This window comes from Malaclemys terrapin, chromosome 11 (assembly GCF_027887155.1).
Source record: "Malaclemys terrapin pileata isolate rMalTer1 chromosome 11, rMalTer1.hap1, whole genome shotgun sequence".
NCBI classification, from domain to species: Eukaryota; Metazoa; Chordata; order Testudines; family Emydidae; genus Malaclemys; species Malaclemys terrapin.
The window spans coordinates 32,754,467-32,777,388 of record NC_071515.1 but is presented as its reverse complement, the minus strand read 5'-3'; the positions used below and the strand labels follow the sequence as shown (position 1 = coordinate 32,777,388).

Sequence of the window (22,922 nt, the reverse complement as noted above, 5' to 3'; positions counted from 1 at the left end):
GCGCCCAACATTTTTCTTCACATTTTTTTTTTGTTACAGTTTATGGCACTGCTAACTGAACATATTTTTTCAGTGGTGAATGCAAAAACTTTAGCTAGCCTGTTCTCAGCAAGATAGGTCCAGCTGAGAAGTACACACTAGTTCTCTGTAAGCATACCACTTCAAATGGTATGGTTTAATCCTGAAAAAAAAAAATTACAAAGTGAGATGACAGTTCCATAAAAGTGTATTTGACCAAGGTGCTGGTAAGCTGACAGTGGTGGAAGTGAAATTGTATTTAAACAGTCATGTTGTCATTGTCTGTCATTAATATTATACACAATGAAGAGGCGGTAAATTGTCCTAACAGTCTGTGATGCTAGCCATCTATGAAAAGTGTTGATTTTATTATATAAAATTATACTATATTCCACTGGATCACATCATCTCCTCTTGTGAGGTGTGATGATTAGTCACATAAACAGGAGGCAAAGTTAAAAAATAATCAACAACACAAAGAAAACTAATCCAAAGCATTTGCTATCTGGTTGTGCGGTGGTTTAATACTGTGCATTTCTATTTACATTAGGTCACTGTTCTAGCCCTTAGCCTTTTTCATGGCTGTTTGCACACTGACTGTACCATCATCATTCTGTTCACGTAAAATTAGTACATTCAGCAATGTAGAAGTGGCAACTACATTCTAACTGGAAAGCAGGGCTCGATTCCTCATTGCCATTCGGCCCTCATTAAGCCAGCTACAATGATAAAAAGTGGCGATGCTAATGGAGATATTAGGTTTTAAAGGAGGTGTAAGGCCAAACCATGCACCAGTAAATAAATATTCTGCTAAGAATTTCAGGACCTGTCTACATGGTGAGTTACTGCACATAGTGCAAGTTGGAGTGCTGTAGATTTGCACCCTGGCTTGCCACATGCTAACTGGCTGCATGGACCCTACTGCTGTGCACTAAATGTTCTATAGTGCACTTTGGCATTGCAAATGGGAATACATCAAAGCACTCTATGGGACTCTTAGTGCATGGTAGCGGGATCCACACAGCCAGTTAGTGTGCTGTGGATTCATACGCTGGCTTGCTGCTCACTAACTCAGCATATAGAGATGCCTTTAGTCTGAAGAGAACTAACTTAGAACCAAAGTGAAGCTTGAAAAAGGCAAGACTATTTGGTAAAGAATATGAGAGGTGATAAAGAAATAAAATAATCAGGTGAGAAGCAAATCGTCAGAAATCTGTGAAACCCTCAGCTTTTTCCAGAAAGCAGATATTTGGATATTAAGAAAGCTGGAATACAAAAGAAAAGTTCCAGCCCTATATAGGAAAAACAGAAATTACAAAGTAGGGCTCCAAGGTTCCAGTCTCACGTTGCTACATAATGAGAGAAGTTGTTTTTAGGTATGTTTTAATGTTCCAGTGCTAAGGCTCTGAAAATCATTCAGAACTTATTGATTGGTAGTTTAATACTTCTAATGTTTGCCATAACTGCAGTGATTTTTCTCCTTACACATCCCAAGTCCACAGTCTATTGAATTAACAAGTAGATGAGTAACCAAGATGTAGATTATTCAGTCTGAAACTGGGAAAGGGTGGGGGGGGGGAGGAGTGTGGATGATAGTGAAGTTGTATTTTATTGAATAATACACATTAGCCAAGTTTTCACACTGGAATATGTCTTTGTGGGACCTATTACCTGAATCTTAGGAACCTAGTTCAGTATGTTTGAAATGTATCTTATGAGTTGAGGAGATTTGGAAGAAAATGCAGAAAAACTGCATTATTAAAGTCCTGCCATGCTTGTTCATTCTTGCCCTCTGTCATGCTATAACCTATCTTTCTATTTAAAAGCAACATTATGGCAAAATCTGCTGATGTGATAAATGACAGTGTCAAAGAAACAATTTAGTACACATTGTCAGCCCAAAAGGAGAGTAACTGAACTTGTTAATATAGGTTTTGTTTTTAGACTTAAACACACACGCAAAAACAATTTGGTTTCATACTGTGACCTACTTCAGAGCTTAGAAACAGGATTGGCCAAAGAGATTAAATGTGTGCAAGCTACTGGATGTTACCCCAGTGAAAATTGACCCATTTTAGTTTATTCTCTGCACTTTGATAACCAAGAGCATACATTGAAAATTTACATGGTGGTGTAGACATGTCTTGAAGCATAAATTACAAAGCAAAAAATATGTGGCACGGTCCTGTGAGGTGCTGACTACCCTAGTTCCCAATGAGGGCTAAAGTGTGGCATTTATAACACAGTCCTGAGTAGAGGGTACTGCTCAGTCACAATGCTGTGGGAGAGCGCTGGAAAGACTGACCCTCAGACAGGCAAAGTCCTGTTCCTTGAACAGTTGGCTCCATCTGTGATAGGTCAGCCAGGCTCCTGTAGGTTGATGCTGAAAGGGTGGCTTATCCTTTTACAGTGTTTTGCTACCAAAATTGAGGGCAGGAGGCATTCCCAGGTTTACGGAACTTAAGGTATGTCTATACTAGAAACACCACAGTAGGAACTTACTGCAGTGGCCGATGGGGTTCTTCCATTGCTGTAGTAAGTCCCCCTTTCCAAGAGGTGGTAGCTAGGTTGATGGATGAATTCTTCTGACCAAGAGGTGTCTACACCAGGGCTTAGGTCAGCTTAATTACATCACACAGGGCATGACATTTTTCACAACCTTGAGTGATGTAGTGAAGCCGACCTAATTTTGTAGTGTCTGTAGTGTAGTGCAGTGTATGCAGACCAGCTGTTGTGTAGTGCAGACTAGCTATTGTGAATATTCTTTGTGCAACCCTACAAGAATTGGGGCTAAATCAGTTCAATGGGAATAGAGAGCATTCACCACCACTCAGGAGTAGGCTCGTGCTACATTGAACATTGTTAAAAAAACAGGTTTAAAGTTGAATTTGTAAGGTAAATCCATTATATATTTATTTAAAATGAAACATTCATCTATAGGAGGATTATTTTAAAATCCTTCTTTCCTGTGTTCCTATCTTCTTTTCAGATTAATTTTGTAGAAATGCGGGATTATGTTTCATTTTTAGAGAATACGGCTATATTTCAGATAATGGTTTTTAGGGCTGTCAAGCGATTAAAAAAATTAATCACAATCGTGTGATTAAAACAATTAATTGCAATTAATCATGTGATTACTATTTATTTAACTATTTTTGTAGAAAACATATTCAAATATGTTTATTTCAATTATGACACAGAATACAGAGTGTACAGTGTTCACTTTATATTTACTTTTATTTTTATTACAAATATTTTCACTGTAAAAAACAAAAGAAATAGTATTTTTCAATTCACCTCATACAGGTACTGTAGTGCAATCTCTTTATCATGAAAGTTGAACTTACAAATGTAGAATTATGTACAAAAAATAACTGCATTCAAAAGTAAAAGTGTAAAACATTAGAGCCTACAGGTCCACTCAGTTCTACTTCTTGTTCAGCTAATCGCTCAGATAAACACATTTGTTTACATTTGCAGGAGATAATGCTGCCCGCTTCTCATTTACAATGTCACCTGAAAGTCAGAACAGGTGTTCGCATGGCACTGTTGTAGACGATGTCACAAGATATTTACATGTTATATGTGCTAACGATTCATATGTCCCTTCATGCTTCAACCACCATTCCAGAGGATATGTGGCCATGTTGATGATGGTTCTGCTCGATAATGATCCAAAGCAGTGTGGACTGACGCAGGTTCATTATCATCATCTGAGTCAGATGCCACCAGCAGAAGGTTGATTTTCTTTTTTTTTTGTGATTCGGGTTCTGTAGTTCTGCATTGGAATATTGCTTTTTTAAGACTTCTGAAAGCATGCTCCACACCTCATCCCTCTCAGATTTTGGAAGGCACTTCAGATTCTTAAACCTTGGGTTGAGTGATGTAGCTATCTTTAGAAATCTCACATTGGTACCTTCTTTGTGTTTTGTCAAATTGGCAATTAAAGTGTTCTTAAAACGAACAACATATGCTGAGTCATAATCTGAGACTGCTGTAACATGAAATATATGGGAGAATGTGGGTAAAACTGAGCAGGAGACATACAATTCTCCCCCAAGGAGTTCAGTCACAAATTTAATTAACGCATGTCCTCTGGAATGGTGGCCGAAGCATGAAGGGGCACATGAATGTTTAGCATGTCTGGCACATAAATACCTTGTAATGCCAGCTACAAAAGTGCCATGAGAACACCTGTTCTCACTTTCAGAAGCTGGTAGCATTATCTCCCATAAATGTGAACAAACTTGTTTCTCTTAGTGATTGGCTGAACAAGAAGTAGGATTGAGTGAACTTGTAGGCTCTAAAGTTTTACATTGTTTTGTGTCTGAGTGTAGTTATGTAACCAAATAATCTACATTTGTAATTTCCACTTTCATGATAAAGAGGTTGCACTACAGTACTTGTATGAGGTGAATACTATTTCTTTTATCATTTTTACCGTGCAACTATTTTTAATAAAAATAATAATATAAAGAGAGCACTGTACACTTTGTATTCTGTGTTGCAATTGGAATCAAAATATTTGAAAATGTAGAAAAAAATCCAAAATATTTAATACATTTCAGTTGGTATTCTATTGTTTAACAGTGTGATTAAAAACTGCAATTAATTGCAATTAATTTTTTTAATCATGATTAATTTTTGAGTTAATCTTGTGAGTTAACTGCGATTAGTCGACAGCCCTAGTTTTCATAGCACACCTTATATTACTCTGTTTGTTTTGAGGGAGATGCTTTTTAGCTTCAAATAACTCTTTAAACATACATTAAAACAATTTACATCTTCATGTGTACTGTCTCTCTCGGGGATATTTTTAAAATTGCTTCTCACACTTCTACCCCAGACACCTCCTCTATCTGGTTTCATTATTTTTAAAGGGAAATGTTTCACATTTTTATGTCATAATTATTTGTGTGGGTGCACTTATGATGTCATAAACAATGAGATTATGACTAGGATTGAATAGGCAGGAGAAGAAGACTGTTCCTACCTGCAAATATTTAACTAATTTGTGAGAGGAAATATTGCAGGAGAGCTTCCTGAAAGGTAATGAATTTCCATTCAACTGTTCTGGTCTCATTATCTTTAAGACTGAGCATGAAAGGCCAGCAATAAAAGCATTGTATTTTCTGATTTTCAGACTGTGGAATGCAATTTAAAGTTAACACAAGACTGTAATCTCTAATAAATAGAAAGAACTACAGTCTTTTAAATACTCATATCTCCTCTGCAATGCTGCTGCTATAAGTGTTAATCTTTAACCCAAATGTTTTTAAAATAATTCCAAAAAGGAAATATTCCATTCATAGAGAAGGCAATTATCATACAACATCTAAGCATACTTCTGGAAGCAGGTCACTGCTTCTTTAAAAATGGAAACCGAATCATAAACAGGGTATGTGAATAACTATAGGGTCAGGTCCTGATTTCAGTGGCAGTTTTCCCTGCAAAGAAACAAGGCCCACAAAGAGACATTTAATAAGCCTGCGGTAACATGCTGATGTCTTTGTTTTGTTTCATTGTCTTTCATTATAGTAAATTGCATACTGTGTATCAGTTAAGAGTTGCAGCCATCTTTAGTTCAGCAGCGTCACATACACTGTTCAGCCACACAAATTCAGGACAAAATTATCCACCATGACCACTGATTTAGTATGCTTTGAATTTCTGCCCAAAGTACCTCAAATTGGACACTCAAAACTAGAATATGCTTTTTGCAAATGTTGACAGTGGGGACTACTGTAACACTCTACATGGGACTACACCAGTGGTGGGCAAACTATGGCCCGCAGGCCACATCCGGCCTGCGGGACTGTCCTGCCCGGCCCCCGAGCTCCTGACCCGGGAGGCTCACCCACAGCCCCTCCCCCCGCTGTTCCCTCTCCCCTGCAGCCTGAGCTCGCATGCTCCACCGCCGGCACAATGCTCGCCGGTGGGGCTGCGAGCTCCTGGGGCAGCGCAGCTGCAGAGCCCAGCCTGACCCGGTGCTCTGTGCATGGTGGCGGCGGCGGTGTGGCTGTAGCACCACCAGCCGCCGGTGCTCCAGGCAGCGCAGTAAGGAGGCAGGGAACAGGGGGTTTGGTAGAGGGCAGGGGAGTTCGGGGATGGTCAGGGGGCGGGGTGTGGATAGGGGGCAGGAGGGAGGAGTGGGGGTTGAATGGGGGCAGGGGTCCCGGTGGGGGCAGTCAGGGGACAGGGTGAAGGGGTAATTAGATGGGGTAAGGGTCCACGGGAGGCCATCAGGAATGAGAGGAGGGGTTGGATGGGGCGGCGGGGATCTGGGGACGGTCAGGGGACAGGGACCGGGGGTGTATGGATAGGGCAAGTGCAGCGGTGGCTCCAGGCATCAGCGCTCCAAGCGTGTGCCTGGGGCCGGAAGCCGCGGGGGGGCGGCCTGTCAGTCGCTGTGAGGGCAGCAGTCAGGCAGCCTTTGGCGGTTTGCCTGTGGGAGGTCCACCAGTCCTGTGGATTCAGTGGCAGATACGCCGAAGCCGCGGGACCAGCGGACCTCCCTCAGGCATGCTGCCGAAAGCCACCTGCCTGCCGCACTTGGGGTAGCAAAAAAGCTAGAGCCGCCCCTGGGCAAGTGTCCCGGGGGTCCGTCAGGGAACGGGCGGGTTGGATGGGGCAAGAGTCCAGGGGGTGCAGATAGGAGGTGGGGGCCGGGCCACGACCCCCCCCGTACCTGGCCCTCCATACAATTTACAAAACCCGATGCAGCCCTCGGGCCAAAAAGTTTGCTCGCCCCTGGACTACAGCTTGGCTGTTCAGATGCTGAATCTAGCACAAAATGCTGCTACCTGTTTTTTGAGGTGCTAATTTGGCAAGATATGCCTATCTTTAAGCAAGTGAGTAATCCCATTGAAGTGAACACATGGAGTTTTACATAGAGATCATAGAACTGTGGTGCCTCATATCTGATTTACAGGCAGAGTTCATGATGCTGTTTTTGGCCTGTGAAGCCCTAAATAGGTCCTAATCAATATTGGGAAGGGAGGATCAGGAGAGAGATTACATTAGTCATGCAGCTGCATGGAAGGGGACACTAATAGAACAGTTAACAGTCTGGAGGAAAATGGGGATGTTCCCTCATCCTCATTTTCCCTCAGCACCTATGTCTTGGATACTCGAGAAATCTCTTTTCCCTCCCTATGTGACACTAGCCAACTCTGATCAGCAGAGGCTCTGAAGTGTCCTTACTTTAAATGACACAAGACCAGCTACACTGCATCTAAAATTCACTCCTTGCCTCAGCCGGAGTCTAGATTTGTTAACCTTCAATGCATATTGAAAAGTTATCATTTCTATCTTGAACATTAATTTATAGATTAAGGGTGGGCTACAGGCCAGTGATTAATGGGTATTGGTCGACTAAGATTATCTGCAAGTATTATCAGTCCTGTGGCTGGGCAGTGTATTTATGTTTGCTTAGTTGTTGGTATTATTATGATTATTATTTATTATAATTATTTTAATTATTGGAGAGTATCTACCTCTATCTATGGATAGGTACTATATGAATTGGAATGTATAAATACATAATTATATAGCCTGCTGAAATAATAAACAAAGTATTTGGACGATAGATGGGAAAAATAGGTTAAATTTAAAATATTTTTACAAAACAATCACACCTAAAACAAGACCTAATAGGGTCTGCTCAGAAACAAGCATTCCATGGATACATGGTTCGACTGGGTATTGTGACCAGGTGTGTGTGTGCATGTGAGGGACGACAGAACGGAGAGACTGAGAGATAGCCAGAAGGAGAAGCTGAAAACACTCTGTCTGTCCCTAGAAGAAACCTGGGGAGAGGTTTTTTGTGTCATGGTTGCAGGCTGAAAAGAGTGTTCTTGGTGACTGTGAGCAAAAGAAATGGTTTCCTGCTATTTGATTCCTTCTGCTCTCCCACTGAAACGTCCTCAGGCCCTCAAACTTTGACTAGCTGCTTGAGTGAAAAAGGGTCAACAATATGAATAGAATCAGTCACTTCGCAGTTGCTATTGATGTTCTTCCTAAAAAAATGTGACTTTAGGTTCTGGAGAATCTATGCAAATGGCAATATCACTGTTTTGCTTTTTCTTTTCTATGTGGTAAATCTGATGCTAAAAGTAACAACTTTCTCATGTGGTGGTTTTTTATATATATATTGTACTTTATATACACAATGGACTCAACCAATCATACGTGAGACTGGCTTTGAGAGAATAAGAATTACACATATACAACAACAACGTGGGTTCTGTAGGACGACAGAAGGTGTCAGCATTGATTTTTCTGCCACTTTTATGTCTGACCTTTTGAATTCTAGTTGCTGATCTTTAAAGGATTTAGTTTGTAACGAATTAAAGATACCACAGGACAATTGCTGACTCAGAATCCTAACACAAGAACTGATTGATGAACTCGTGTTTCATATCAATAAAGACTTAAAAGTGTTCAGAAATATTGTCAATAGATGGTCAAAAATACCCATTTTGTAGATAAACTTAATCGAAAAGCTGGCCATGAAAAGGGTGGCCATTTATTTGATAAAGACAGAAGTAAACTCATTAATTTTAATCTACATGTTACACAATTTGGGAATTGCTTTGGTGCAGTTTACAACTGGAAGCAGAAACAAAATACATCAAGATCCTAGATAAATCAGTGCTGGCAAAGCCAACTACTAAAATAACTCTAAAACCTTTAGAAGTTCACTATCTCTTTTGTGGATTAAATAGGGAAAAATATGTGTGTGTTAGTTAGCATCTGCTGGCAGCTTTAATATCAACATTCACTATTGTGTAACCTTCCACCTTTTAAAGAAGTAAATTGGCTGTGTGAAGCAGTGAAAAGACTTCCATCAGCATGAAACATTTTACCACATGATGGAATCCAGTTTGGGTGGACAAATGCTATAATTTTTTCACTGGAAGGCCTGAAAATCTATGCTGTTTTTATGAAGTCCTTCTTTTGAATGTGTGCTAATTAGCGATGTCAGAAATAAAACTCTATGGATTTTAGCCTCCAGCCTGAGGCAGCTGGCTGCGCTGACATGTTTTTCTAACACAGACACCTGGGTGTTAGGAACTTGATTGGGACCCCAGATCATTTCACAGTCACCAAATGTTTTGATCACTAATGTTAGACCAAACCAAAGCCCTGAATCCAAATGACCTTTCAAGCTTCAAGAAAGCCAGATGTAAACTTTGCAGTTTGACCCTACACTACAAAATTCAGTCGATGTACAGCCACTGCAGTAATTGTTGTCGGTGCGTGTCCTCAACAGGAACACTTGCACTGGTTTAACTGTCAGCATGGGGCACTGTGGGACAGCTTCTGAAAGGCTAGATTAAAGCTAGCTTATGTAGTTCTACACATGCTACAGTGACAGACATTCAAAATGTTTCTTTTGTCTTGGTGAGAGACATATCACCAAAAAATGCTCAGATTGCCATTCGTGGTCCAAAAAACTCTAAATGCAAGAGGAGTTTGCTTAAAACCTTTTCTTTTGTACATATCCATGAGACCTGCTTTGGATCTGGACAAACAAGACCATCCTGGATCTGAACAGTCTTCCTCCAAAAGTGCCCCAGTGAGCTCTACATTGCACTTAATTCCCTTCTTCCTCAAAGCATTCTTCAGCTGTTCCTGCTCACAAGTCTTCATTCATGAATGAAGGGGATAGGATTCCACACCACTTTTCTAAAGAGCATAAATGCAGATCAGTGTCTGAGAAAGAAAGAAAGATCCCTTCTAGTTGTCCTATGTGGAACTAATACAGATGCAAGTATCTGATGAAGAGCAACACCAGTATATCCAGTTCCATCTCTTTATCATTGCTGAATGGTCCCAGTTCCACCCTCTCCTTCCAATGACTATGAGACTATTCACAGGATGGAAAAAGCACTAGGAACCCCAATGGAGGTAGTATAAGAAAAATCACACAACTGTTAGACATACTGCACACCTCTTTACCAGAAAGCAGCCTACCTTCGGCTCTGAGGCTCTCTGTCTGGGATCACACTGCAGCATTTGTCATTTTTTAAATATCAGAATAGCTAATTTACGCTGTCATCTTTGTTCCTCCAGATACTTTCTTTTACTTCACTTCTGGTAGCAATGGGAAACTGAAGGAGAATGTTAGGGTGGTAAATACAGCAGACAGGGCCGGCTCCAGGCACCAGCCGAGCAAGCTGGTTTTTGGGGCGGCAGCTTGTAGGAGGCGGCATTCTGCCAATCCTAGGGCGGCACGGCCGCTTTTTTTTTTTGGTGGTGTTCCGCTCCGGCCACCCTGTAGGGGGCGGCGGCGTGGAGGACGGGAGTGCCCTGCAGCAAGCCCGGCAGGCCAGCCCACGTCCTTCCGTCCCAGCCGACCGGAGCACTGCAGAGCCCTCCTGGCAGGCGGCGAGGCTGCGTGGCAGCGCCCCGCTGAAGCCCTGGCCACCCCCCTTTTCTCTCTTTCCTCCCCCCCACTAGCTGGGGCACATCTGCATTTTTTTTTTTTTTTTTTTTTTTGCTTGGGGCGGCCAAAAAGCCAGAGCTGGCCCTGACAGCAGATACTCTAGAGCTATCAGGTTTAAATCACTATTGTTGGAACGTAGGCACAGGAGCCAGGTTAATAAAATCATAGATTTTTAGGCCAGAATGGAACATTATTTATTATTAATTATGATTATTTTATTTTATTAATATTTGTATTACCATAGGACCTTGGAGCCTTAGTCATGGATCCTCATCTAGTCTGACCTCCTGCATAACACAAGCCAAAGAACCTAACCCAATAATTTAAGCATCAAGCCTATCCCTTCTGGTTGAGCTATTGCACAGGTTCATAATTACAAGTTGAATTTTTAGTTGGGCTTTGGAGCTAGTTGGTTTTGGCTGGGTATTGGAATTTTTAGTTTTTGCATCAGATACAGTTCCTGAACTTAACATTCCACCTATCTGCCCCTTCAGGATGAATTTTATTGAATAATAGTGGAAGATTTTATTGAATAATGTTGGAAGAAAGATACTCCTTCCCTGAAGGATAAGTGGAAATTTAGTGCTCCAGGACTGTAAACTAGAATCTCTCTCTTGGTAAATGTTCAGGCTGGAACTTTTTCCTATCTACTTCAAATAGAATTGAAGACAGACACATGCAAGCCTGATGATTGTTTTAGACCTGCCCAGTGCTAAGGTATCCTTTCAATGACTTGATATTGAAGTACTTGTGGCACATAACTTCATAACACATAAAGTAAGGCTAGTACTGATGGATCCCTGAAGCTATAAAAAGATAGAAGAAAGATGGTAAATTTCCATGAAAAGGTTTAATGGTCTGGAAAGCCATTGTAAAATGGAATCGGAAAAAAGGTCTGTAAAGAAAAATAACCGAGCCTTCTGTTGGGATTTCATCCAGCATTTATTTGAATAGACATCATTTTAAATTCTGAAGTGCTCTGTTCATAACAAACAAATTGACTGTGAAAACTCAGTGGACATATTTACTTTAATTCAAAATACAATTCCTCAGTAGGTCAAATGTATAATAGTCACACTTTGGAGTCATTGATTTGTATTTAAATAACAAAAGGCTTAGGGTTATTTATTTGAAAGGAAAATGGTTTGTAAATTGTAACCAATCAAAGATAAATTTAAAAAGGTGTTGAGAGGAACATATGCACTATGGCAGAAAAAAAGTCAGATTTTTAATTAAAGAGACTATTATATTGCCATTTTACTTTTATTTTAGAAAAATCTTTTAAAGGTGGAAACAAGAATAAAATTAAAAATGATTTTTCCCCAAAGCCTAAATAAAAAGAGGAATATGGAACACTGAGATAAATATCTATGGTCCCAGACTAAATATGATTAAAATGTTGCACAGTAGTCACAGGAAGGTGTGAGTTTGATTGATAAGAAGAAGGTGTTTGGTAATCATCATGGACCCTGATCCTGCAAACAATTTCATACCTGCTAAGTTTTACACAGGAATTGTCCCATTGACCAGTCATGTGCATAAAGTTAAGGACATGCATCCTTGTCTGCACTATCAGGGCCCGTTTTGTGTTTCCGCCCATCCTTTTTCTTTTCTTTTCTTTTGTCTTATTCTTGTTATTTAGATTCAATCTGTGACTAATAAAAATGTTGGTTTTATGGAACATGCACCTTTTTCCCCCCTAAAATTTCATATGCTGGTATGTGATGTGTCCCTCAATACTACCTGATAATGTCTATTTAGCAAGGAGGTAGCTCAACATTCAGCAGAAATGGCCTAAGTGAGTTCAAGGGTCCAATTGTAACCCACGGAATTTTAAAATGTACATCAGAGCTGCCATCCTCTTTAATGAAGTGGACTCTGGTGGGGTAGGAAAGATGTGGCCTATTACTTGGAACAAGATGGAGTACTGGTTGCTGGAACCAGTAGTCTCAGAGGACTTTGTTGTGTATTTGGTTGTTGTGGTAATATGATCTTGTGTTGCTATGGCAACTGAGTTAGATTATTAGGGGATAGCCCAGCCTGTTTGGGCTGGCTGTTGGTTAGTTCTGGTGTAGCAATAAATGGCTGCTCCAAGATTTACAGCTCACTGTGTCTCCAGTGATTTCTTCCTAAAACTGTTGCCCCCAAGGATATAACAGGCTTGTCTTCACTAGGGTGTTTTCCCCTCAAATTAATTGATTGCCAGTTAACTGGGGGTAGGTAATAATTTTTAAAGACTAGTATGGACACTCCCAAAATGTATTTTTCTGGGCTAAAACCATTTGCAGTTTACCTAGACTGTTCCCACATGGAACAAATGTTTGGAGAGTGTCCAGATTAGCTTTTACAAACAACTTAACCACCTCCAGTTAATTGGCAATCAGTTTACTTGAGGTAAAAAACCTTGCATAGACCTACTCTCTGTGGGCTGCAGCCTGTACTGAAGATGACAAAAATTGCAATCTGCTTCATTTTACGCAAACCGGATGCGTCCTTTGTGCTCAGTATTAGCGTTCAAACCCATCTTCATCTGGACAAAGTTAGGACATTTTATTAGGGACTAGGGGCCAGATTTTCAAAGTTATTTAGGCACCTAGTACGTTGATAGGTGCTTAGTGGGATTTTCAGCAGAGCTGAAGCAGGTTATGTGTCTGACTCTTATTGAAATACCACTAGGTCCTATCATCCTCCTTAGGCACCTGAATATCTTTGTATATCTGGATTTACATGCTGACTTGGTCTGAGTGGCTGAAAAAAAGATTGGGAAGATGTAAAAAAATGTTCCCCTCTTCTGCATCTGTGCAGAGTGTCAAGCAACAATAGTAAAGAATCACACAAAGAGGTACTTTCTCCTAACGCTGAGCCAGGAACTTTCTAGGCGATTAATAGTGGTTTCCTTATTCCATTAGTTAATCTCACTCTTTCTGTTTTACTTCCGAGCATCTGTAGAACCTTCCTCAACCCTGTTGTGCATGGACTGTATGAAGCTAGTGCAAGCAAAGTAGAACAGCAGATACATGCTCTCACTTCACCATCCTGTTGCAGAGTTTCTGTAGCTTAGAATTCCAGTTATTTCTCTTTACAGACTAGACTCCTGTCTTAGTCTGGACTCAGCCCTTGCCTTTCCCACTGCTCAGTTCCTTTGTCTCTTCAGGTACTTTCAGCAGTCTTTCTTCTTGGGCAAAAAGACAATGGAGAAGAGTCCTGTTTGCCTTACACCCCAGCCTTAAATAGAATTTACGTAAAGCAGGAAGCCTTTGTTTCCAGTAGAAAAGTACCAGCAGTGTCCAAGGTGGTACTTTTTACCAGGTGACATTATCACTTGACCTTGCAGTGTCAAAGAAACCATGAAACCAGGTTTATTTGCAATGTCCACAGGAAGGAACTCCCGGAAGATGGGGGATCTACATCTTGGAAGACTAATTGTCTTTTTCCTAATGGCCCATTAAGGCTGATTGCTTACTGTCTGGTGGGTGTTTCCAAGTATAACCACAGTTGTAATTGTTACATAGTCAATATTCCTAACTCTAGATACAGAAATGATACAGGCACACAAATTGGATAATCACATTCAGTAAATCATAACCTTTCCAATGATATCTTACATGAGCCATCTTGCATAAAATATATCTTAGTTATACAATATTCATATCATAAGCATATTTCTATCAAGAATATGGAGCATCATATCACACAGCTCTCTACTAACAATCTTATATGACTAATTAAGAATTAGCCTTTGCATACTATCGGCTTTATCCTGCTGAGAACAGGGCACCTCACCAGAGGTGCTCAGCACTTTCTAGGATCAACATACCAAATGCTCAGAGTATATTTTAGGTATAGGCCCATAATGGACACTGAAGGCCTGTTCCTGAAAAGTGCTGAAACCACATTCTTTTATCTTTTTGCAGTCTTTGGAGCTGCGCCGGGGGAGAAAGTAACCTGAAATGTACACCCTCACTATGTACCATTCCAATCTGTGATAACTTTGGGGAAGTTACCTTCCTCCCCTCCCCCCTTAAGTTGGTGGCCTACTTGCTCTCTCACTTATCTTGTTTCTTTGGGGATGCTAACAAAGTGAGTCAATTCTCCACTTCTTTAATGCACAGAAAAATACCAGGCTCCGTGCATTTTCCCATCGACTGACCACCTCCAATTCAGCAGCAATAGGTCTCCAAAGTTGGCTACTAGACACACTGCAGCACTAGTGTTTACCTCATTCTAAGGTCAAGAGAAATCCCCAAATGTACCATGATACCAGAAAATCCATGCAGAATACCAGCAAAGCAATCCTGTGCCCAGGTTAGTTACAGTTAGTGGGCCAGCTGATCAGGTTTGTTCTTCATGAAAAATGGGAAAGGCTTGCAATAGTATTTGCACTGAGATATAAAACCAAATGTTTTGATCATTTGAGGTCTTTCCAGACTTCTTTAAGCTTTTCTTTAAAGGTAGTGATGTTTCCCCAGTGTTCTGGCCAGGTTCCATCTCTTGTTATTACAGTCTGCCTACTTGGTTCCACTTGCAGTCTCAACTAGATGTAGCTGCTGTGACGGATTTGGTCATAGAGACCCCTTTGGGACTGTCACTTGACGTGCTGGAATTACTTCTAAGACCATTTTCCATTGCCAGCTTGGGACTCCAGAACCCTGCCTTGTTGACTCAGACACGCTAGTCTGCTGCAACACAAGACCCAGGTCTGGTCCACGCCCCCAAAGCTGCAGACTTTAACCAAAAACTGCTCAGCAAGTCACCTATCTCCAGACACCCAGCTCCCAAAGGGATCCAAACCCCAAATAAATCTGTTTTACTCTGTATAAACATATACGCGGTAAACTCATAAATTGTCTGCCCTCTATAACACTGATATAAACAAAAGTGATTTTCTTAAGTATAAAAAGTAGTATTTAAGTGATTTCAAGTAATAACAGACAGAACAAAGTAAGTTACCAAGCAAAATAAAACAAAACACGCAAGCCTAAGCCTAATACATTTAAGAAACTGAATACAGGTAAATCTCACCCTCAGAGATGTTCCAATAAGCTTCTTTTACAGACTAGACTCCTTTTTAGTCTGGGCCCAATCCTTTCCCTTGGTACAGACAGTTCCAGCTCAGATGGTAACTAGGGGATTTCTCATGAGTGGCAGCCTCCTTTGTTCTGTTCCACCCCCTTTTATAGCTTTGGCACAAGGCAGGAATCTTTTGTCTCTCTGGGTCCCCACCCCTCCTTCTAAATGGAAAAGCACCAGGCTTAAGATGGATTCCAGTACTAGGTGACATGATCACATGTCACTGTAAGACCTCATTCTCCATTCTTTCAGGGCTGGCCTGCACATACCCAGGAAGATTTGCAAGTAAACAGAGCCATTCACAACCAATTGTCCTAGTCAATGGGAGCCATCAAGATTCCAAGCCATCATTAATGGCCCACACTTTGCATAGTTACAATATTTCTAGCTTCAGATACAAAAATGACACATTCATACAAATAAGATGAACACACCCAGTAGATTATAAGCTTTGTAATGATACCTTACAAGAGACCTTTTGTATAAAGTATATTCCAGTTACATTATATTTATACTCATAAGCATATTTCCATAAACATATGGAGTGCAACGTCACAGTTGCATCTTTATTTTTGCTATATATTGTTGTGCAGAATTGTTGTGTATTTTTAAAAATTCCATAGTGTATTTCAATGGTAGTGGTCCCTGTATAATGACTGGTATGAGTCTAAGCACTAAGGCTGCATAAGCATTGTGGTGGCATGATTACCATGGCCCAAGGAACTGCTATTTCTGTTATGATGCATTGGCTCTGCCGAGTATAATTGCAAAGTAAACTTCATTTCAGTTATAGTGGCCCTGATTGTCTCACTCTTATGATAAGTAGTACTTTATTCCAGAAGCAGTACCATTGACATCAATGAGGATATTAAAGAAATTAGGTGCTGTTCCATGTGAGTAAGAGTAACAGAATCTGGCTCAGTGTTTGATTTGTAAAGGGCTTTGCGATCCTCAAATGAAGTGTTTTAGAAATGAAAAATAGCATCATCATGGTTTGTCACTGTTCCTGTCTTGCATATTCTTGTACTTGCATGTTTCCCTCTAATCAGTCTTATACAACATTCTAGAGCTGTAATAATGCTTTCATTTCACAAATCTCTCCACCACTTAATTTTGCACCTCCCCTCCTAATCAAGCAAGACTGGATGTGAATCTCTTTTGAGACCACCACCGCAACTCCATACCAGTTTCTGCAGAGTGTTGCAAGACATTCCATCCCCTCAGAGATTGACTGTACTGCCCCCCACTTCAACCCCAAACTCATCCACACTAAGCAACTATAGAAGTGATTTGAAATAGAGAGTTTCAAACACGTTAGTAACTGCAGGGCTTCCAGTCTAGGCTCCCATACACTATACATTTATTTCTAAGTATAAAGTAGCACCTTTCATTCCTGGAACGGATAGCTCACTTGGTTTTCATATGAAACTTAGTTTTTATAAAACATAAGAATCTAAAAAACATTTTTAAAAATGTGTGATTTCCCCTTCCTCATTAGAAACATTGAGCCATTTAGCTTCCATTCAAGACAAAATTCTGAGCTGATTTTGTTATTCTTTTCATGACTCTAACCCCATAGTGCTATCTACTGTATCCTAATAGCAAATACTCAATCTGATTTCATTGTAACAAATGAAAGTAGATGATAAAATAGCTATGATTATGCTACTTGTGAATGAATCAACAATGTTTGCCAGCTGCTCTGCCACTTTGAATTATATTGAAATAAGTACCATTTTAAGATGCAACTCTAAAACTGAAGTTACTATGATTGTTACTCCCATTATTTATTTAAAAAAAACACCTCTTCTGAACTTTTTAGGAAACTCCATAATGTATTGCAAATTTACACAAGCTATTTTAAAAACAGACTTTGTATGACATGCTTTTACAATTGTTAATAATTAAGTATAATGGGGAACATTTTAATTCATTTTTCAGAGATAAGGTCAATATTAGGTGGTATGATTATAAAATAATTTTTCATAGTGTTTTTTTTTCTTATTTTACTCCTTGAAAAAGGAGGTTGTTGAGAGAAACAGACTGATAGAAACTAAAGTTGGTTTAAGAAGCCTCATACTAATCACCAGATAATTAACCAGACAAATGTATTCTTTCCTCAGTGTATGGACTTGGAGTAATTAACGTTTATACCAATTGGAATGTTAGGGCCTGATTCTGATCTCACACACAGTGCTACAAATTGGGAGTAATACCGCTGAAGTCAATGGAGTTACCCTGATGTCAAACTGATCTGAGATCAGAATCAGACACTGACTATGGTCTTCAAGAACAGGCAATACTATAGTCAATGTATCTAGGAAAGAAAACATCAAATAGGAATTTATAGAATTTATTCTCCAATAATAAACAAGATTATTTTTAACTCTGATTCTTTGCAAGAGGTTAATATATGAATGACCAGCAGAGCTGTATTTCTTTTTTACCGATGACAAATAACAAATTGAGGGGAAAAAATCATTAAACCTCCATCACAGAAATGATCCTTTAGTTTATCTGTCTGTGTATATTTTCAGATAGGTCATTCTAAGGGAGGTTGTTTTATTTTATTTTTTGTAGCATCATCATTCATTGGAATTGTCCTGTAACCAGAGTAGATTAGTGATTTTGTTGTCTTCATGCTTGTTCTGGTTAGGTACACTATACGCTGAACATTTTAAGCATTGGTTATTTGACAGACATTAACATTAATGTGACCTTAGGCATGATAAATATTTGGCCTTTTTGGACAGAACTTTAAACAAATTGCTTCTCTAGACTTGTATCTTTCTGATATCCTAAGAGTAGCCTTCAGTTGTGCAGCAAATCGGAATGTGCACAACTGTGTGCCTCTCACCTGATACAGAAAATATGTGCAGTGTGACCTGGTAAATATGTGCATGCTTTTAGTTATGGCAGTATCAATGTTGACAAATATAATTAAAATGAAGAGCACAAATCCAATTTCTAGCATCAGAGGGACAACTAAAGTTCTGCTGTTTTTTTGTTTGTTTGTTTTGTTTCAGGATTATGCTGAAAAGGAGAACACAATAGCAAAAGCCCTAGAAGACCTTAAGGCCAACTTCTACTGTGAACTCTGTGACAAACAGTACTACAAACACCAGGAGTTTGACAATCACATTAACTCATATGACCATGCTCACAAACAGGTAAGAGGAATCTGCTAGATATGTAGTCATTCCAGGTGGCATTTTCAAAGCCACCTATGGGATTTGGACACCCAGGATGATATCCTGGCCCTGCAGAAGTCAATGGGAGCTTGGCCATTTACTTCAGTAGGCAGGATTTCGCCACCAATTTTCATAAAAATTAATGAGGAACTGGGTGTCCAAATCCCTGAGGTGACTGAAAATCCAGGCTTCAACTATGTCCATAGTTAGTAATCCCTAGAACTGAGAACTGAAATGTGCAGTTTGCTTAGAAATAAATCTTAAAAGATGTTTTGACAAGGGAACCTCCAAGGTGACCTGACTGTGAGAGAAAATACCCAGGTCTATGGGAACTGTGAGCATTCTAAAAGTGAATGGAAGCAGGGAGTGTTGAAACGTACTCAGAAAAACATGAACGTAAAATTCAGTGGTTCTCAGTTTCTTAGTAGTTTGGCATATAAATAAATATTGTAGTCTATTAGTTAAATGTGCCCTAGGAAACACTTCTTACCACAGATGCAGATAGGAAATTCTCATCACAGTTGATTCTACAGGAATGGAGAACTTATTGCTAGGTTTTCTTTTACCACCAATTACATTTCTCAAATAAATTGTAATTTTTTTTTAAAATGGATCAATGATAAAAATATAAATAAGAAGAATACACAGTTTTTGACTCACAGCTAGCTATGAGCTAATTGTGAACTCTGAAATGCACATATTTGTATATTCAATACTAACCTTCTCTAAAATACTGCATGCCACTATGATTATTTATGTTGCTACAGGCAATACTGAATTCATAGTGAGAAGCAAGGCAGTGGAATCACCGGACCATAGGAACTGTGTTACAGGATAGGACCATTAGTCTCTCTAATTCAGTATCCTGTCTCTGACAGTGATCAGAACTGTATGCTTCAGAGTAAGGTGTAAAAAATATTTTAGATATTATTTCCTTATCCGTAGTTTCAGTTGGATAGTTTTATTTGATGACTTTGATTCCTTGAGCTAGAAAGTACATAAAGAGTGAAGTGTAGGACCAAACATAGTGCTGAGTCTCCTATGTTGCTTGCAAGTTTACAAAACATTTATCTCTGTTGTACTCTCATGGACCTCTCTGTGCCACTTGCACCATCATCTAACACAACCACATTCTCCAGAATGATAGTTGCCCTGCCTTTTTTTCCCCTCCAAAGCATCTTCCTGGGACACATCATTTCTCTCTTTCTCATCACTAGAAGGAGTAAACACTACATTTTTAATTAGGTAGTACACAAATTACTCTATCAGTCCTTAAATGGTTTATAATTAGAGTTTATGTAGAAGCCTACAGAGATCCAGCATCTTATTCACAAAAGCCTCCTGTTAAAGGCAGGAGAGAAAGATACTTTAAATGAGAAACTAATTTTGTTTTTTGTAACACCACGCTGTAGTCATTTGTTGGCAGAATTTCAAAAATTGGGTAACAATTAACTGTTCTGCATTTTTATTTATGCAACTCAGATGTGCAGAATACCTGGAAACTCAAAAGAATGATGGTGGACGTATGAAAATAACTGTAGAATCTTTGGCTATGTGCAATGAATTTCCCTTTTGGAATTTAGCGTCACCCACTTAAATCCCATGTATATTCTTTCATTATGAGCAACATGAATCAAGTCATTCCATTAGAACAATATATAGTATTAAAAGTAATCTATCCAGGTGTGTGTTTTTTTTTTAAATAAAAAGCAAATTTATAAAAAGAAAATGGTTAAATCTCCTGTGAACTTTAGATAAGACACAAAAATAATGAATATAGATCTTCTTCTAGGGGCAGGATTTTCTGATTCTCTCTTTCATAGGATTTATACTTTCATTGGCCTCTGCCAGACAGGATTCTAAGGTGGACAGAGCATTGAGCCAAACTTTATGGCAGTTTCTATGTTCCTATGATACTAAATTTAACTCGTCAGGTTTTTTTAAACAGTTTTCATAAAATGAGCTGATCCTAAGTTCAGGGAAAAAGCAAGACTGAGACTCAGTAGGAACTGTCACTGACACCACACTGAGTTCGCTATCCCCAGCAGGGACAGAACAAGCCAACTCAGCAGCACTCTCAGTCGCTGCCAAATTTTTAAAGCAAAGAGGACTCAGCAAAGACTGCAGCATTTAGTCTTTTCTCTATTAGTTATAGATGGGATGAGAAGACAGTGTTTTGGATCCTAGAGGTCAGGAGTGATCCAAATAAAGACTAGTGTTCAATGGTTAATATTTTTGTGTGTTTATTTGTATTGCAGTGGTGTTCAAAATGTACTAGGCACTATACCTAGATATGGGAAGGCATAGCCCTCATGAAATTTCAGCCCAAAACGGGGGATATTTTGTAAGGCCAGCTGATCATATGAGATTTCTGTCTGCATCCAAACAACAACCAGAAACTAGTCTCCTTCACATTTTGGATCAACTTTGAATACAATACCTTACTCTTAGGGATTCCGATGCAAATTTGCAGTCTGAGTCCATCTGTAGAACAAAGTGCGTCCAAACAAAGTGATAATTCTCTGTACTAACCCTGGCAAATTAGGATATTGTTCCTGAAATAATAGTAATAAGGAATATTTAGCCCTTATGGCGTGATTTTCATCCGTTGATGTCAAATTGTCTTACAAAGTTGGGTAAGCATCACTATCCCCTTGATGTCAGAAGTTGTGCGTGCTCAGCACAAATGATATTGTCAGAAATTCAGACCACTTATACAACTGCCTAAATATAGCATTGCTAACTTGGCAATCTGTTGGTTTCGATATGGTGAGTTTTCTGATTCCCCTTCCCCCCAAGTTTTTGAAAGAGACAAGGTTCTTTTTGCATTTTTTTAATCAAGTACATTCTGCCTGTCAGTGCCCTCTTCAGGTATACCCAGTGAACTGCACTGTCTTTGCCCCCCACAATTTTCCATCTTCATGCTAAAAGAGTCAGAGATTTTTTGTCCTTGGATTTATTTTTGCCACCCTCTCCCCTCTACCTTCCTTTCTATCTGTCAAGGACAGAAAATTCTGGGGCGAATGTTGATACAGCCTGGGAATTCTCCTTCTCTAACAATAGAGCCTTAGCTGTGCCAGTGCTTGAGCAGGTGAATTAAGCCTAACTGGAAAATCCAAGAACTCCCATACCTATGTTCAGCTCTGCCAGGCAGGTCTTTTCCTCCTCAGCTTCCATGATGTCATTTTTGGTGGCTTCCACTCAGCAGGCACCTAATAGTCATTTCAGCAGGCCAGTTCTTGCTCCCTCTCTTCTCTTTCTGCTCCAACAATCTGGGAGCCACTTGTCTAACTATTCTCTCATTGCCTCTCCCACAAGACAAAGTTTATGGACTTTGTTGTGTTTGTCATCCATACAGAGAAGTGAGATAAAGACATAAATACTCCTGGTGAAAGGTTGCTACATAACACAACTTTATTTCTCAGTCTTCAGAATAACACACAAGAACCCCGAAACAGACATAAAGCAGGCTGTTCCCTAAAAACAGAGAGGCCCAACTCACCCCACCTTATTCTAAACTGGCTGCAGAACTGACTCAGCTGACCCAGATCACATGGCTTCCTTCAGAGACCCCCATCCTGCAAGCTGGACCTGGAAATCTCTCACATGTAAGATGTAGCTTGTCATTTTTTTTAACCAGTTTCCAATATACCACAGACTGCAGAGCAGCTATCTATAATCCCAGTGCCATCAAGACCTAATGCTATGTGGATGATCTACTGGTGATAGCACAATGATGCTACAAAGTGACAGCTCACCAAACCATCACATTCCCAGGGTATGGTAGTCTCATGGTGAACCATCAGGAGATTGTCCTTATCCCATCTCAGGAACTATTGCAGCCAGACATTACTGAAGGAGGCTGTTCTTTAAGACTTGCTACTTTCCAGCAGTTTATAGCCTGATGTAGCAGCAGAATAGAAAATAATAAAACTATTTACTTACCTGTAATTTTGTCCTCTTTGAATGTGAGCCTTACTGCTTTGTCAAGAGCTGCCCTGATTTCTTGTGTTTGACAAGTCTGAATATCTGGCTTCAAGATCATGCTAAGGGATCTTTCTCTTCAGGTGAGAGAGAGAGACATCAGAGCACCTTTTTTTCTTGAGGTTCAGGCTGTTGCCTCAAGATCTAATTTATTTTAGTGTTTTCTTGTTCTTAGCTTTGACCACAAGACCTGGGGAGTAACATCTGTA

The 22,922-nt window shown here is 39.7% G+C and overlaps 1 protein-coding gene across 1 annotated transcript in view; it reads left to right on the top strand.

Moving 5' to 3' along the window:
• Nucleotides 1-22,922, top strand: part of ZNF804A (zinc finger protein 804A) — a 227,152-nt gene that overhangs the window by 139,512 nt on the left and 64,718 nt on the right. The window contains exon 2 of the mRNA XM_054043301.1: nt 18,565-18,708. Coding sequence (XP_053899276.1) covers nt 18,565-18,708 — 144 coding nt within the window. The remainder of the gene's footprint in view (nt 1-18,564; nt 18,709-22,922) is intronic.